General features: G+C 27.0%; 2 protein-coding genes across 4 annotated transcripts; both read left to right on the forward strand.

The window, feature by feature from the left end:
* The first annotated feature begins 1,066 nt into the window (after positions 1 to 1,066).
* LOC124946581 (nuclear pore complex protein Nup85) lies at positions 1,067 to 4,255 on the forward strand. Of its 2 annotated transcripts, XM_047487439.1 has the most exons (9): positions 1,067 to 1,306; positions 1,437 to 1,542; positions 1,622 to 1,966; positions 2,054 to 2,433; positions 2,500 to 2,819; positions 2,888 to 3,105; positions 3,178 to 3,396; positions 3,485 to 3,584; positions 3,656 to 4,255. In XM_047487439.1, the coding sequence occupies exons 1-9, from the start codon at positions 1,280 to 1,282 to the stop codon at positions 3,864 to 3,866; spliced, it is 1,926 nt and encodes a 641-aa protein (XP_047343395.1). In that variant the 5' UTR covers positions 1,067 to 1,279; the 3' UTR covers positions 3,867 to 4,255. The 2 variants fall into 2 exon arrangements, with proteins under 2 accessions (XP_047343395.1, XP_047343396.1); XM_047487440.1 differs by lacking the exon at positions 1,622 to 1,966 and having other exon boundaries at positions 1,071 to 1,306.
* Positions 4,256 to 5,178: 923 nt separating this feature from the next.
* On the forward strand, positions 5,179 to 14,591 carry LOC124946374 (leucine-rich repeat serine/threonine-protein kinase 1). 2 transcript variants are annotated; one of them, XM_047486946.1, is made up of 3 exons: positions 5,179 to 5,252; positions 5,353 to 5,460; positions 5,551 to 14,591. In XM_047486946.1, the coding sequence occupies exons 2-3, from the start codon at positions 5,361 to 5,363 to the stop codon at positions 12,738 to 12,740; spliced, it is 7,290 nt and encodes a 2,429-aa protein (XP_047342902.1). In that variant the 5' UTR covers positions 5,179 to 5,252; positions 5,353 to 5,360; the 3' UTR covers positions 12,741 to 14,591. The 2 variants fall into 2 exon arrangements, with proteins under 2 accessions (XP_047342902.1, XP_047342901.1); XM_047486945.1 differs by having other exon boundaries at positions 5,353 to 14,591.
* Positions 14,592 to 16,036: the final 1,445 nt, after the last annotated feature.

The following is a 16,036-nucleotide window of genomic DNA, read 5'->3' on the forward strand; positions in this document are numbered from 1 at the left end:
TGTTATATCCATTACACTTTTTATTTATTTAATAATCATTATTTCAATGCTTTTACATAAGGTAAACATGATTTGCTATTTTATTTGATAATCTACTATTAATAATAGATATTTGATAATATATTGTGTTAATTTAAAGCTTTAATTTCTAATAGAACAACCCCACACTTCATGAATAAGATTACTGTCCTTGTGTAAAAATCTAAATTTCTCAATGATGAAACAAACCATCAACGATAAATTGAAACCAAGCTGATTTACTGAATCCTCGCCGATCTATTTATGATAAATCAAACTTTCGATGAGAAGTCGAGCTTGGAAACGAAGGAACTGAAAAACTGGTATGAATGTTTGAAGATCGCCCCCATCCAAAACAAAATCAAAGTACCCAAATTGAATTCAATTTGTCCTCTAGAAAATACTTCTGAAAGAAAATTTAATTGTTTAAATATTAAATTAAAATTATTTTATATTTAACGTATATTATAACCTATATCGAATGAATAAAATGTATATTATTGTTTAAATATTAGTTTAATGTGTTTAATTTATTGTACGTGTACATTATACATCGTTTAAATAATTATGAAATTATTGCACAATTATATATTATTCTTAAGATCCATTAGCATGAACGACTGAATTATTTATGCTCATTTGCTATTTGCTTATTTTTACCATAGAGTTATTAGTCGAAAGCTCATTAAAATGCCTGAATAAGTTAATGTGCTTCTTCGTGTATGATGTAACATGTTTGAAATGGATCAGAGAATCTGAGCATTGGTTTATAATAAGGAAGCAATCATTACTTCATGGAAACAAAATATATACCATTTTAGCATTTAAAAGAGAATCAGTAGTTTTAAGCCATGTCCTTGCTTAAACCTTTATCTTTAAAAGAAGACTTTATTCATCAAAATCATTCATGAATTATGCCTGTACTCATTTTTAGTGTAAACTATTATAAAATCAGGAGTAATGAATAGCCTTAAATATCAAATAATACTTATCTTAAATTTCTCCTATTTGAAATTTGAAAACTTCCAAGAAAAGTGGGATCTACGCGACATCTGGCGGCTTAGCAAGACGATTAACTGGTCGTCACATATATTTATTTTCATTTACCTTTCTTTATTGTAAAATAATTTTTGATTATATGATTGTAACTTTGAAATTGGCGCCATTGAACAATTTATACATTTATATTTAATTTGAATGCCAAGTAAACTTAATTATTGATTAATATAAGTAGTGTGTATTGATAAGGAATTTATAAATTATGGCTGGCATTGATAATATCGAAGTAGTAAGTTAATATGTTTTACTATTCATACAATTTCATAACCACAATTCAATTTTCTTATTATACAATAATATCATTATTACCATTATAATAATTTATAATTGATCATGATAATAACATTTAACTTTTAAAGCCTATTCCAGATGAAGTTTGTAAACAAGTAGGTACTGCGGCAAGCTGGATTAATTCAAATAAGATTGGACTATATGCATACAAATACATAAATAAACGTACACAAGGTACATAAAATAATATTTACGTATGATTTTAAATGTATTGTAAAATTCTACCTATCATATATTAGTGTTTATTTTTTAGATACAAAAAGTACTTTTATTACATCTAATATTAAAATACATATTCTAAGACCTGAAGTAATATTGTTTTCTCCTCCATTGCGTAAACTTGTTAATGAAAGTAATGGAGTTTTCTTATCAATATATAAAATTAAGTCATCTTCTTCCGGAGATATTTGTCCAGAGTTATTGAAACATAGCAAGCAATATCGTTCTATTTTAAGAGCATGTGTAGAAGGTCTACAAGATATTGCGGAAAAATCTTTATCCGAAAATAAAATAACAATAGAAAATTTTCTTACTATCTTTTATAATGTAGAATGTGTATGGCACTTAACAGAAATTTTATATGTCGATAATATTCCAGGTAAATTATAATGAATCTATATTATTTATATAATGTTTAGATAGTGTAAAAGCATTCAATTTCTAATTGTTTCTCTTCTTTTGTTAGGTAATGTAATATTACCATGTTTGTTGGAATGGATTCAATTTCACTTTCCATCAAAAGAACTTAAAGCAATAAAAATGTTATCACAAAAATGTATTGCTGCTGATTTAGAATATATATATTACTGGGAAGTAGTAATAGGTTGTGCATTACATGGAAAAACAGATTTAGTACGTGCACTTTTGTCAATGCATAGCAAAGCAGACCATCCAGCTTTTATCGTTGCAGAAAATATGATTAAAACCATGCCTATATATAATGTTTATGGTGGTTATTCAGTGAGTGAGTTCACAATACGTTGGAAACACTGGCAGTTAGATTTATCTTCAAACATTGATAGCAAAACTTTTGCTATTGATAACAATCTGGAAATGCTTATGAAGGTAACAATTTTAAATAAAAGTCATTCTTTCTATTTAAGAAGAATACATTTTTTTTATTATACATAGTTAGTAGTTGGAGATGAATCTACAATATGGGAATTCTCAAAATATACAGAGGCCTGGTATGAATTATTAGCTGCAAAATTGTTCTACTCTGTACCTTGTTGTAAGCAAATTGAGCTTACACGACATGCAAATAATATAGCAGAAAAATGGAAAGCAAATAAACCTTTGGATAATATTATTTTGGCTTTAATAGAAAATGATCTTCATCGAGTTATTAAAGAAATTCAATGTATGAATGATAATGGATGGTTTGCAGCTCATTTAATAGATCTATTGTATAATTGTGGAAAATTAAATATTATCGATAAACATCAAATGAAGTAAGTGCTTTTTATAATTTTTATATTTAAAATATCATCTAATTTTATATTCTTTTTTTTTTTTTTAGTGTTACAGCACAGTTACATGAATCTCTTATTTTAGAGTATGCTACCACTTTAATGGGACATCATTCCTTATGGCAGTGTGGTGCTAGTTATTTAATACATTGTCCCATTCAAGGTTTAGCAAGATTAGAAATATTATTACAATCATTACCCATGGGTTCAGAAGCAAGGGTAAACAAAATTATTGATATTGCACGTGATAGCAACATAAATCATATAGGTAAATTGAAATTTACTTTTCTATGTATATTTTAGAAATAATTTCTATTTTTATGATTTTTGAATATTTCAGTTACTAGTATATGTAAAATTCAAGGTGTGAAATGCATTAGACAGAAAAGACTTGGAAATGCATTATCATGGGCATTAAAAGCACAAGATGGTGGTTTTATAACATATATTGCTAATCAATTTCTAAAATATTATGCAGAAAATGGGGAATTAGAGTGTCGTGATTTACTCGAGAACTTAGGACCTTGTATGTTAGCTAGTGATAGACTTACATTTTTAGGTAAATACATTAACGTTAAACTTTGTAAATTATCATTTTATCTACCTTCATGAAACTGTTAATTAGAGAATTTAATATCTAATTTTAGGTAAATATTGTGAATTTCATCAAATGTATAGTATTGGTGAATTCAAAGAAGCAGCTAGCTTATTAGTTTCTTTAATAGTTTCTAATTTAACACCAAGATAGTAAGTACAAAATGTAATATTAATGATAAAAGTTGCGATAAATAATCTATAGAATGGAAATTATTTTCCAGTTTTTGGTCAATCCTGTTCACGGATGTTATTCCTCTTCTGGAAAGTGAAGATGTTATTTTATCATCCATCGATTCCTTTGAATTATTACGTTGTGTTGAAGCTCATGGTGATGATCCAAAGTTTGCAGATAAAGTAGAAATATTTCGTTTAGCAGTGGCACGAAATTTAGCAAGAGCATTAAATCTTGAAGGCTGTCAAGTAGAACAATAGTAATTTCATAAAAAGAATTACTATTGTAACTTTTAAATAAAATTTAAAAAATAACCAAACTGAAAATTTTATATTTATGCATATTTATATGAACTTGATATAGTTTTTCTAAATATCTAGATAATTTTTATATAAAATAAGACAATAAATGTAATAGTTGCAAAGCAATATTAAATACGATAAAATGTTTTTGAAATCAGAAAAGTTTGAATGTGTAATGAATTATAAATGTATAGCAAAGTAAAAAATTCATGGTGTTCATGTTATATTCAGATCAAGGTCTGATATCTACATTAACACTTTCTAATGTTAAATTAAGGGAAATCGAAACTCATTGTTAAATAAATTATAAAACACGAAAATAATAAAAAATACAATTTTTAATTATTTATAAATCCACGAAATTAGATGATTTTAATCATATAAAACAAATAAAATAAGTAAATAAGATACTGACGTTTCTTGTTTGGTAATTCAATAATATCAGAAAAAAATATTCTATATAATCAAGGCTGATTATATAATTTAATTGATTGTATTAAATTTATACACCAATATTAAAGTTTTTTTTCATGATATATATTTTTACATACATTATAATATATATACACGAATTATGTGTCTATTTATAGACAAAATTATTTATAATATATATCTTTAAACATTTTTTTAGTAAAATATCTTTAAGGTACAGTCGATAAAGAAGTTACAAAATGGCGGTTTCAAGTCGTAATTTTAGTGTTATAATCAACTTGTATATGAATTTCAAAATTCTTTGTTATTATTGATTTATTATCGTATGTTTTTGACAGTTTATACAAATTAATGTGATTTTTAATACTAAAAAGTTTTAAAATCGAATATAAATACATTGTTTCACAAAATAACATGAAAAGCAAGTGCTATTTTGACAGATTTCTCGGCAAGTAAACTTTACAAAAAGTGCAGTGCTATTTCAAAGATACATCAATGAATATAATTCCATATAAAATCACAATAATCGTGAATGCATGACATATTTTGAAACAAAAGAATTTTATATAATTAATTATTAAGATGTAAGCAATTATGAATATAAACGAAAAATTTTATAAGTACTTTTTATAATGAATACTAATGAAATATTAAAATAAGCATCTTTTATTCCAGATATATGTGTATAGACATCCATGTATACATATATAAAAAATACTCAATTTTATATAAAAAATATCTTATATAAAAATAATAAAGCGAACATTTTGAAACAATGTTACAAAATTATGTTTATAAAATTAAAATAAATTATGCTCGTTAATATAATAAATTCATTAAAATATATTATTATAAAGCAAATGATACTTAGAAATATGAATAAAACATTTTGAAAAGTATTGAAATATAATCGTAAGTATAAACGTATAAATATAAATATTTAAATAATCTTAAAATATTTATTAGACGTAAATTAATCAAAGGTATTAAAAATATAATTGTCATTTTATAGTTTCCATTATGGATGATTATACACCTATAGACGAAGATTTTCCTGGAAGATTGCTTCATCAAGCTGCCCTTTGGGATAATGCAGAATTGTTAGAAGATCTATTAAGAGGTGAACATGCTCAATATATAAATAGTCAAGATTCTTGGGGTAGAACACCATTACATGCTGCAGCCATAACAGAGAATTCTCGATGTTTAGATATTCTTCTTAAAGCAGGTGCCAATCCAAATATACCATGTGGGCCTAGAGGCCATTACCGTACACCATTACATATTTGCACAGAACATGGTCATAATTCTAATGTAGAAAAACTTTTGGAATTCAATGCTGATTTAATGATCTGTGATGACAATGGGTTAAATCCATTGAATATAGCAGAAAAATACAAAAACAATATATGTGTTAACTTACTTAAATTGGCTGCTGAAAGATATGAATTAGCAAAACATGCATCTCATGCTTCATTACGTGCTGCTTGCATTCAAGGTGATATTGTGGCAGCTAGAAATATGATTCAAAGTTTGTCAGCTGATTTGGAATCAATTATTAATATGGCTCCAAATGGTGCAAATACATTACTCTTTATTGCTTGTGAAATGGGCCACAAAGATATAGTTAAATTACTTTTGGATAATGGTGCAGATTGTAGAATACATCCAGTTACTAAATATTGCCCATTATATATAGCTTGCCACAATGGTAAAGTAGAAATTGTGGAAATGCTTCTTCGTTATTTCCCTAATCAAGTACAGTTCCTTACAGTAGAAAAATGGCTGCCCATTCATGCAGCTGCTCTCAATGGTCATTATTTGGTTATTGATATATTATTAAAATTTGAATATCCACAAAATCTATATCAGAGATATAGAGACACTCCTGGAGAATTTGAGTATGAAATGCCATTTGATATTAATACTCAGGATGCTACAGGCCAAAATGTTTTGTACATATCTAGTAATTTGGGAAATATTAAAATTGTGGATATGTTATTAAGTTATAAAGTGAATGCACGAAAGATAAAAGAAGAAGATGCAGGAATTACTCAGCCATTGCCTATATCCAAACGAAAGATATCTAGTGGAATTCAAAGGTTAATGTCTACTTTGAATTTTAGAAGCAAGTCTTATGATAAAAAGGATGATAATATGATAAGTCCTATAAATATAGATTTATATTGCAATAACAGTACTGAAACAGCATTGCATGCTGCTGTAAAAGCTAGACATACAGAAGTTGTAGCAGCATTGCTATCAGCTGGATCTAATCCAAATTTATCAGCTAAAATATCTAATGATCATGGTGATCAAGAAATGAATAACTCTACTGTATTAACTATAGCTTGTCAAAATCGTGATATAAAAATTGCTGATCTTTTATTAAAACATGGAGCTGTCGATAATGATTGTAAAGCATTAAAAATTGCAGCACAAAACAGAGATGAGGCTTTGACTGCTAAGCTATTATCTATAAAAGCTTATCCCGACTCAGAGTATAAAATTAATAAAAAAGCCATGACAGACTGTACTCAAACTTCACATTTTTCTGCACTTCCTTCTTTCGGTAATGTTACTTATTCCACTTTATTTCCAAACACTCCGACTATGATAAATTGGCATAATCAACAATGTCATTTATCTCAAATTCGCTCACAATGGTTGATTGATGCTGTACTACACGTTAACAAAAAATTAAGTCCTAAAAATAATGATCTTGTATTATATGCTATTACAAGGATAGACATATCTCATAATTCTATAACTTCTGTACCATCTATTATATTTTACTTGCAGAGTTTAAAATACTTAAACATGGCGCAAAATAAAATTGATATTCTTATAGCTGAATCAAAAAATCCAAAAGATAAACTATGTCCTGTTTTGGAGGAAATATATTTGCAAGATAATCGTTTAGAACAATTACCTGACTTTATAATGAATTTACCATCTCTAGAAATCATGGATGTATCAAATAATAAATTACAATGCCTTCCAGAAAATCTGTGGCGCGCACCTAAATTGAAAGAGCTAAATGCATCATTTAATTTATTACGTGACTTGCCTAGTCAAATTTCTCAAAACATTTCAAAAAAGCCATCACGTGAAGATTCATTAAGCAATAGTCCTAGCACACGAAGTTTAACTTCTCAATTAGGTATTCCTCGGGATGATTCTTTAGAATTTGAATCGTTTACAAAAATAGCTAATGCTCAAATTATAGAGATGGAACGTCCACACTTTTGGACAGGATCTATCCAAGTTTCAGAAAAAGTTTCAGATGATATAGAAACTGGTGTTAGATCGTTATTGGGATCTTTAAATTTAGCACACAATTTGTTTAATAGCATACCAGTAGCGTTACCATGTTTGGCTGTTAGTTTAGTCCGTTTAAATATGGCTTACAATTCTCTTAGATCAATGAGTCATATTACTTCCTATCCTGCCAGTTTAAAACAATTGGATTTATCAAACAATCAAATTTCTTGTTGGCCTAGTTTGCCACAAATTGATAGTACAGATTCAATGGAACAAGCGAACACAGCTTGTTATTGTCCTACTACTAATATACAATCACCTATGATCCCTAACAATAGACAAACAGCAACATCTTTACGTGATATTGTTCTTATGTCTGTATGTACGCATAGGAGGCATTTACGACTAGAAAATTTAAGAACACTTATTCTTGCTAACAATTTATTGAGTAGAATTCAATTAACTTCAATAGATGATGGAGAAATGCCAAATATAGATGAGGAAAGTGTAGATAAAGATATGAAAACAAACTATTCTGGATCTAAATTATATCTCCTGTTTCCGAATGTTAGTATGCTGGATATAAGCAATAATCAATTAAAAGAAATACCTCAAAATATTTATGAATTGAATAACTTATCTGTTTTAAACATCAGTGGTAATACTGAAGTTGTTGAATTACCCCCACAAATGGGGTTGCTCTCTCGTTTATGGAATTTGAATACTCAAGGTTGTAGACTGCAAGAACCTTTAAAAACAATGATAGAATCTAAAAAATATAAAACAATGGATGTTATAGGTTATTTAAAATCAATTCTTGAGGATGCAAAGCCTTATGCACGAATGAAATTAATGATTGTAGGAATTCAAGGAATTGGAAAAACAAGCTTATTAGAACAATTAAGACAAGAAGGTGAAGTTCCAAATAAAAAGAAATCATCAGAACATTGGGCTAAAAGAATGGGTAATAAAAATATAAATGCTAAGACTGCCAGAGGAACAATTATATCTACTGTTGGAGTTGATATTGGAGATTGGATATATGAGAAAAAAATAAGAACGCAATCTTCACATGGACCAGTTTATTTTAGAACATGGGATTTCGGTGGACAAAGAGAGTATTATGCCACTCATCAATATTTTCTTTCAAAGCGTAGTTTATATTTAGTTGTATGGAGAATAACTGATGGTTTCAAAGGTGTTTCTGAAATATTTCAATGGCTAGTAAATATTCAAAGTAGAGCTCCTAATTCTCCTGTAATCATAGTAGGTACACATTATGATATTTCATATGATCATAGTGAAAAACTACAACAATACATTCGCGATAAATTCATTAATGTTGTTGACGCTGAAAAATGTGGTTTACCAAAAGTAATGGAAACAGTTGAAGTGAGTTGTAAAACTAGGCATAATATAAAAATGCTATGCAATTTAATCTATGATGTTGTATTTAGTTTAAGATCTCCAGGAAGTAAAGAATTATTATTAGAACAAAAAGTTCCTGCGAGTTATCTTGCTTTAGAGGACGTTGTAATACAACTTGCTCATGACAGAAAATTAGCTGGTGTAGATCCTGTATTAAAAGCTGAACAATATTATGCTGCAGTAAATAGTGAACTTCAAAAATTACATAGATCTTTTAGAGATCCAGCAGAATTACATCAAGCAACTCTTTTTCTTCATGAAAATGGAATTATTTTACATTATGATGATGCTACACTTAAAGATTTATATTTCCTTGATCCACAATGGCTTTGCGACATGCTTGCCCATGTAGTTACGATAAGAGAGATAAATCCTTTTGCTCGATCTGGTATAATGAAATTAGATGATATTCAACATGTTTTTAAATCTTCAACTATATCGTCAATTGACACTCAAGGATACATTGTAAGTCTTCTTAACAAATTCGAAGTTGCATTAACTTGGGATTATCGTACTTTACTCATACCATCTCTTTTACCAACTGAAGAAGATGTTTTAAGAAACAATCAAATTATTAAAATTCCAGTAAAATCACGAAGTTGGTATGCGCGTACCAAAAAAATTACATCGCCCATGATTACTTGTCTTAATGTAGCAGGAGAAAAAGCAACTTCAGAATGTGTATTAACTTCTAGATCACAACCTGACTGTTCTGTAACAAGATTACTTCTTATGTCTTATTTTCCTAGTGGCTTTTGGTCCAGACTCATAACAAGAATCTTAGCTGATGATGCTATTGTAGAGATTGTTATGTCTTTTTTAGCTCCTTTTAAAGATTTTGTTGATGACAATATTTTCGCAAGTTTATTGGATATCCAAGCAGAATGGATTTTATGGCAAACTGGAATAGAATTACGTTATGCTGGAATTACTTTATTGCGTTTAAAAGAAGTTAATTATAATTTAAAAAATTCGCCTTACGATTATAGACAATTTAAGTTTAAACTAAAACAAGATGGTATATGGTGTACAGTTGATTTAAAAAATTCTGCTATTTTAGAAATTTGGTTTCCTGTTGACACACTTGTTATTAAGCAACCGATTATGACAGATTCGATAGATGATGAACCAGTAGGATACCAAGCAATTGCAGTAGAACCACGACCAGAAAGTGTACCGCAAATGTTAGCTTTAATAGTTGATCATATTGATATTTTATTAGAAGATTGGTACCCAACTTTAGGTACACGTTTTGTACATACCTCTGAAGGAAAATTATTAGTTACAAGGCTGATCCCTTGTCCTAGATGCTTGCTTAGCAACATAGATTATGAAAATGAAATACATGATAATAATGATCATTTAACAGAGGATATTCATAAATATTATATAAATCGTGAGAGACAAAGCCAAGATAGTTACAAATCTGATGGTGATAGTGGTGTAGGATATGATAGTTTAACATCAAGTAGAATGTCATCATTAGAAGGACATCCCGAAATATGGAGAAACTTCCATTCAGAAGCTATACTTACATATTCTTGGATGGTTGAGGAATGTATTCTTGCAGCTTATAGTAATAAACCAATCAGTTGTCCCAAACATTCAGATATACCACTCTCTCATGTAGCACCTGATATTATTTTCATGGATTTAGGTGTTAAACATTTAATAAGATCAGAAGATATTAAACGGGGAAAATTATTGGGAAGAGGTGCATTTGGTTTTGTTTTTAAAGGTGTTTGCCGCCTTCCTGGTACACATATTAAAACAGATGTTGCTATTAAAATGTTACAACCTGTTCCACCAGGTTCAAATTCAAAACAATCTGCCATTCTTGCATATAAAGCTGCGCAAAGTAAATGGGATAGAGATCCTCTTCAATATGCATGCAAAGCATATTGTACAGCTAGACAAGAACTAAATATATTATTGACTTTAAGACATGCCAATATTGTACCATTAATAGGTATAGTTATCAGTCCATTAGCTTTAGTATTAGATCTAGCACCTGAAGGAGCATTAGATAATGTTTTAAAAAATTATAGAAGATCAGGTGCTAAACTAGATCCATATACTCTGCAAGCTATAATTCTTCAGGTGGCGAAAGCTGTAGAATATCTTCATCAACAGCACGTAATATACAGAGATTTAAAATCTGAAAATGTTTTGGTATGGCAAATGCCATTACCATTTCAAGATCATCCAGAACATCCAGTACATGTAAAAGTAGCTGATTATGGTATATCTAGATTGACATTACCTACAGGTGCTAAAGGATTTGGAGGAACAGAAGGTTTCATGGCTCCTGAAATTATAAAATATAATGGAGAAGAAGAGTATACTGAAAAAGTAGACTCATTTTCATTTGGCATGTTTATATATGAATTAATAACTTTAAGACAGCCATTTGAAGGACATGAGGCAGTTAAAGAATGCATTTTAGAAGGTGGAAGACCTCCATTAACATATAGAGAAACTTTTCATCCATGTTATGCTCTTGATTTAATGGTTATTTGCTGGGCTCAAAACCCAAAAGATCGACCCACAGCTAGTCAAATAGTATCTATCGCATCAGCACCAGAATTTACTCATTTAATAGATGTTATATTATTGACAGAAAGAACACAAGTTACTGCTGTTACTATGACAAATACAATTTCAGAAGAAAATATAAATGGAGATGAAATTTGGTTTGGCTATAATAATGGTGAAGTGGATATGTTAATAGGAACACAAAAGGGATGGTTACGACATATTAGAATTGAAACACCAATAATACCATATGCTATGTGTGGAGTAGATGGTTATATATGGATTGGAGATAATACTGGGCAAATACATGTATACTTGGAAAACAACTTTGGCTGTGTAGCTAGTTATCATCTTGAACCAGATCATAACAAAGAATCCAAAGTAGTAGGTTTAATATATTTGGAACCATTAAAACAATTTGCTATAGCACTACACAGTGGTAAAACATTTCTTTTATCTAATTCATTTACACAAATGAAAAAAACAGAAATTAGTACGGATATACATGATAATATAAAAACATATTCTATAGCAGCAGTATATAAGAAAAAACGTATATTAGAATTATGGATGGGTCAAAGTTTTGGTAGAATAACCATTTATATATTAAAAGATATTAATTTAATTGATACAATTCAAATTTCACATGTAACTGGAGATACAGCTATGAAAAATTTATTTGCTACATATTTATTAAGTGCAGAACATTCAATTTTATCATATACCTACCCTGGATGTATTGTTTATCAATGGGATATTGATTCTAGACAAATAATAAATAAATTAGATATGTCTAAGTTAGTTCCTTGTTCGGAAAGTTTTAAATCAATCTCTATAGAAGAGAATCTGACAACAGAAAAATGTCAAATAACTGCTCTTGAATCATATATGAATCAACTTTACATTGGCACTACTTGGGGTTGTATTGTTGTTGCTGAATGTAGTACATTGAGGCCAATAACAGTATTTAGACCTTTTGAAGGTAAAGTGTGTCAAATAATTTCATTTAAATCAACCGATAAAAAAAAACTTATATTAGTAACAGTTGGTCAGGGATATAGAAGTTTAATATCACGTTTTACTGATTTTCCAATAAATGGTACAGAAGTAGAAGATCTTAAGCATAACATGTACACTCTTTTATGGAGATCTGAACATTGGTCCGCAGCATAAATCTTTCTTAAAATATTATATCATTCTCTTTATTGGTAGAAAAAATGTGATTATAATTATTCAAAAATGTTTAATTAATAATATGCATATATTGCTAAAAATGTTGCATGATGCAAGATTACAGTAAAAATATTATCAGTTAAGAAATAAAATTTGTCCATTTTATATTATATCCTATAGACAAGGAGCTTTGTGCAGCTTGCCTCATTCGCGTAAGAACTTCCTTTAATAAATAGATTTGGGAGGTCCATGCTTAAATATGTACAAATTTTAAGGTGCTTGATAGAAGTAATTTTCATGATATTGAAAAAACATTTGTATTCTCACATAATATTTGCCAAACAATTTTGTATATTTATTCATTGACTTAGATAAATTTACAGCACTGTAATATAATTGAAAAAGGATTAACTGTTAAAAATTATGTAATAATTAATACATGGTACATTTCTTAATGTATTTAAATATATTAATTGAATGATCTCTAAAGTAGAAAATACGAAATATTTCATATTATGACCGAAATATTTATATCACATATTTCATCATCAAATATCACATTATACTCTAATACATATTAGAAACATATTCCTTCCAAACCTTATAGCAGGGTCACAAATATAATATTTTTGTAGAAGAATGGTGATGTTTTAAATAGAGTATTATTTATATGTATGTAAAGCAATAGATACAGTGCACTCATTTAAATTTATTGAATTTATATTAATTTAATCTGTAATAAATGAATATATAATAAAACAAAATATTACATATAATATGCATTTTTGTATTGCTATTTGAGTTTAAAACTTCACCATTTTTCTAATAAAATCCTGTATAATAAACATTTAGGTTGTACACTAATGCAATATATTTATGTACTCTTACTTCAATCTTTATTAATTAAAATGAAAATTCAAATTTAAAAAAGAAGCTATATGAAAGCAAATCTTAATATAGTAAGAAAACAATATTGCATTTCTTAGAGATTAATAATTGAACATAATGTATATGCTTGAATACATATTTATCATAAAAAACAAAGAAAATGAAAATTATGAAATAAATTCTATAAATATTTTAAACAGACAACTCTTCCAATTTGTATATTATGCTCTGGAAATGACTGATTCTAATCTTTATATAAATAATAGTTCAGACAATTCTCTTTGTATCATATATTAGGACTATTAAACATCATCCGGCCATGTATCATTATAAGTACCATATTTCAAATTATACAAATTTATTTGCATTTTTGAAAGTAACATGCAATTTATTTTACTTACATACTATAATTCTCGACTTGCTGAATGTAGCTTTATTTTTATATGTTAGAAATCGAAAATATAATATGCACTCTTGATAAAACTATTAAGAATGTAAGATAATATTAGAATAAATAGTAGTAGAAGAAACAACATAATATTCACACAAAATTAGATTTTGAAACTTCAATGCCTTGTAATTTTTAAAATTTTTTAAATTTTTTTAAATTTTTTAAAAATTAATTTTTAAAATTCTTTAAAATTCTTTAAATTATACTTAAAAATTGCAACTGATAAGAAAATTTGAATAAAGCATGTAATACAACAGAATTACTGTTTACTAAAGTTGATATTTATGAAATTATCAAAAAGGTTTCAGTTATCATATCTGTTGTATTATTTTTTTCAAATATGGATTATATAAAAAATATCAGTTCTCGAGATTCATATTCTATAATAGAAATTCTGCAATTTTATTGAAGTAACAATAGATATTTTATCAATTTAATATAAAAATAAAAGTAAATTTATAAGTTATTGATACACATATAAAATAATAAAAATCATCAGCCTCATTACAATGTAATACAATATTATAAATATTTTTGTAGTAATATATGGCTTTCAATATATTCAGTATATATTGTGCTATTATATTTTACATTAATAGATTATATAATACATTTTACATTAATAAACTTGATAACAAATATTGTAAATTTAAGTCTTATAACATATTTTAGATATATTTATTTATTTATTTATTTACTTATTATCATCTACCTGTCCAGTTATCTTTGTATATATTTATGTAATTATTTTAAATATTTTGGTTGTTTTTGGAAATAGATAAAAATTATCTAACCATCTTTATATAAAGGATGGCTCACATAATATATAAACTATCTATTTTCATCTAAAACAACACAAATAGAATAAAGGGATCGATTATTTAATGGAAAAAACATTGTTGGAATCGTGTTATCATTAAAAAAGAGCCTAGTATATATAGTATCTTAAGACATTCTATGTATATCATTAAGCTATATATAAAAAGATTTTTTACATCATGTTATACAGGGTGAATAACAACAACATTATTATTTTTTTGAGTATAAATAAAAAAATGGTATAGAATGAAATCGAATATTATAACAATACTTATTTTTCTATAGAATTATTTTTTTCATAAGTATAATAATAATGCATCAAAAAGTGCAATTACATTTTTGTTCAAATGAAACTATACGGTTGATTTTTATGGAAAATAAGTTCATAGACGAATTTATACCCTGCAATTTAATTTTCTATCATTTTTTTATTTTCATCCAAAAAGAAATATAATAATCTTAGTTGCATAATTATTCTGCATATGGAGACAAATATACGTGCATATATATATACATATATGTATGTATATATATATATATATATATATATATATATATATGTATTTAAAAAATATTTTAATATTAGATATAAGTTAAGGAATTGTATCTGATAACTTTGTTAAATTTGGCATTGTATAATAATGCAAATGTAACTAAAAAATTACATGTATCCGTTTTCTTGTAATATATCGATTTTAAAAATATAAAATTTTTAAAAATGTTCATTGTTTATTAAAATGTAATGTGATATAAGTACTAATTTATGTAATATTTACGAAAAATATTGTATTTGTATTAATCTATTCTCAGTAATAGATCCGGAATATTCTACAGAATTATTTTATATTACAAATTTATCAAAATAGTTTTTGTAAACCATTTAATGGTTTTAAAGTTAATAATTAAAATCATTGAATTATTAAAGTTCGTATTCATAAAAACATATAAAATTAACAAAGTATTAATTGGAACAAAAACAAGTTGGATACATTTATATATAGATGTACACAATTACTAATGTATTTTTTAGTAAAGTATAGTTACAAAACTTGAATTTTTTATTACTTTTAAAATCATAATATAATTTCTTACTTCTTTTTAATATATTACTTTTAATATGTTTAAAAAAATTATATTT

The sequence above is a fragment of the Vespa velutina genome, chromosome 2 (assembly GCF_912470025.1).
Source record: "Vespa velutina chromosome 2, iVesVel2.1, whole genome shotgun sequence".
Taxonomy (NCBI): domain Eukaryota; kingdom Metazoa; phylum Arthropoda; class Insecta; order Hymenoptera; family Vespidae; genus Vespa; species Vespa velutina.

What these genes read in the sequence shown, in the direction of transcription:
- LOC124946581 (XM_047487439.1), top strand. Translation starts at nt 1,280, where the DNA reads ATGGCTGGCATTGATAATATCGAAGTA. An exon ending in TAGCAACATAAATCATATAG is followed by an intron (nt 3,106 to 3,177) that starts GTAAATTGAAAT and finishes TGAATATTTCAG; the next exon opens with TTACTAGTATATGTAAAATT. An exon ending in TCTAATTTAACACCAAGATA is followed by an intron (nt 3,585 to 3,655) that starts GTAAGTACAAAA and finishes ATTATTTTCCAG; the next exon opens with TTTTTGGTCAATCCTGTTCA.
- LOC124946374 (XM_047486945.1), top strand. Translation starts at nt 5,361, where the DNA reads ATGGATGATTATACACCTATAGACGAAGATTTTCCTGGAAGATTGCTT.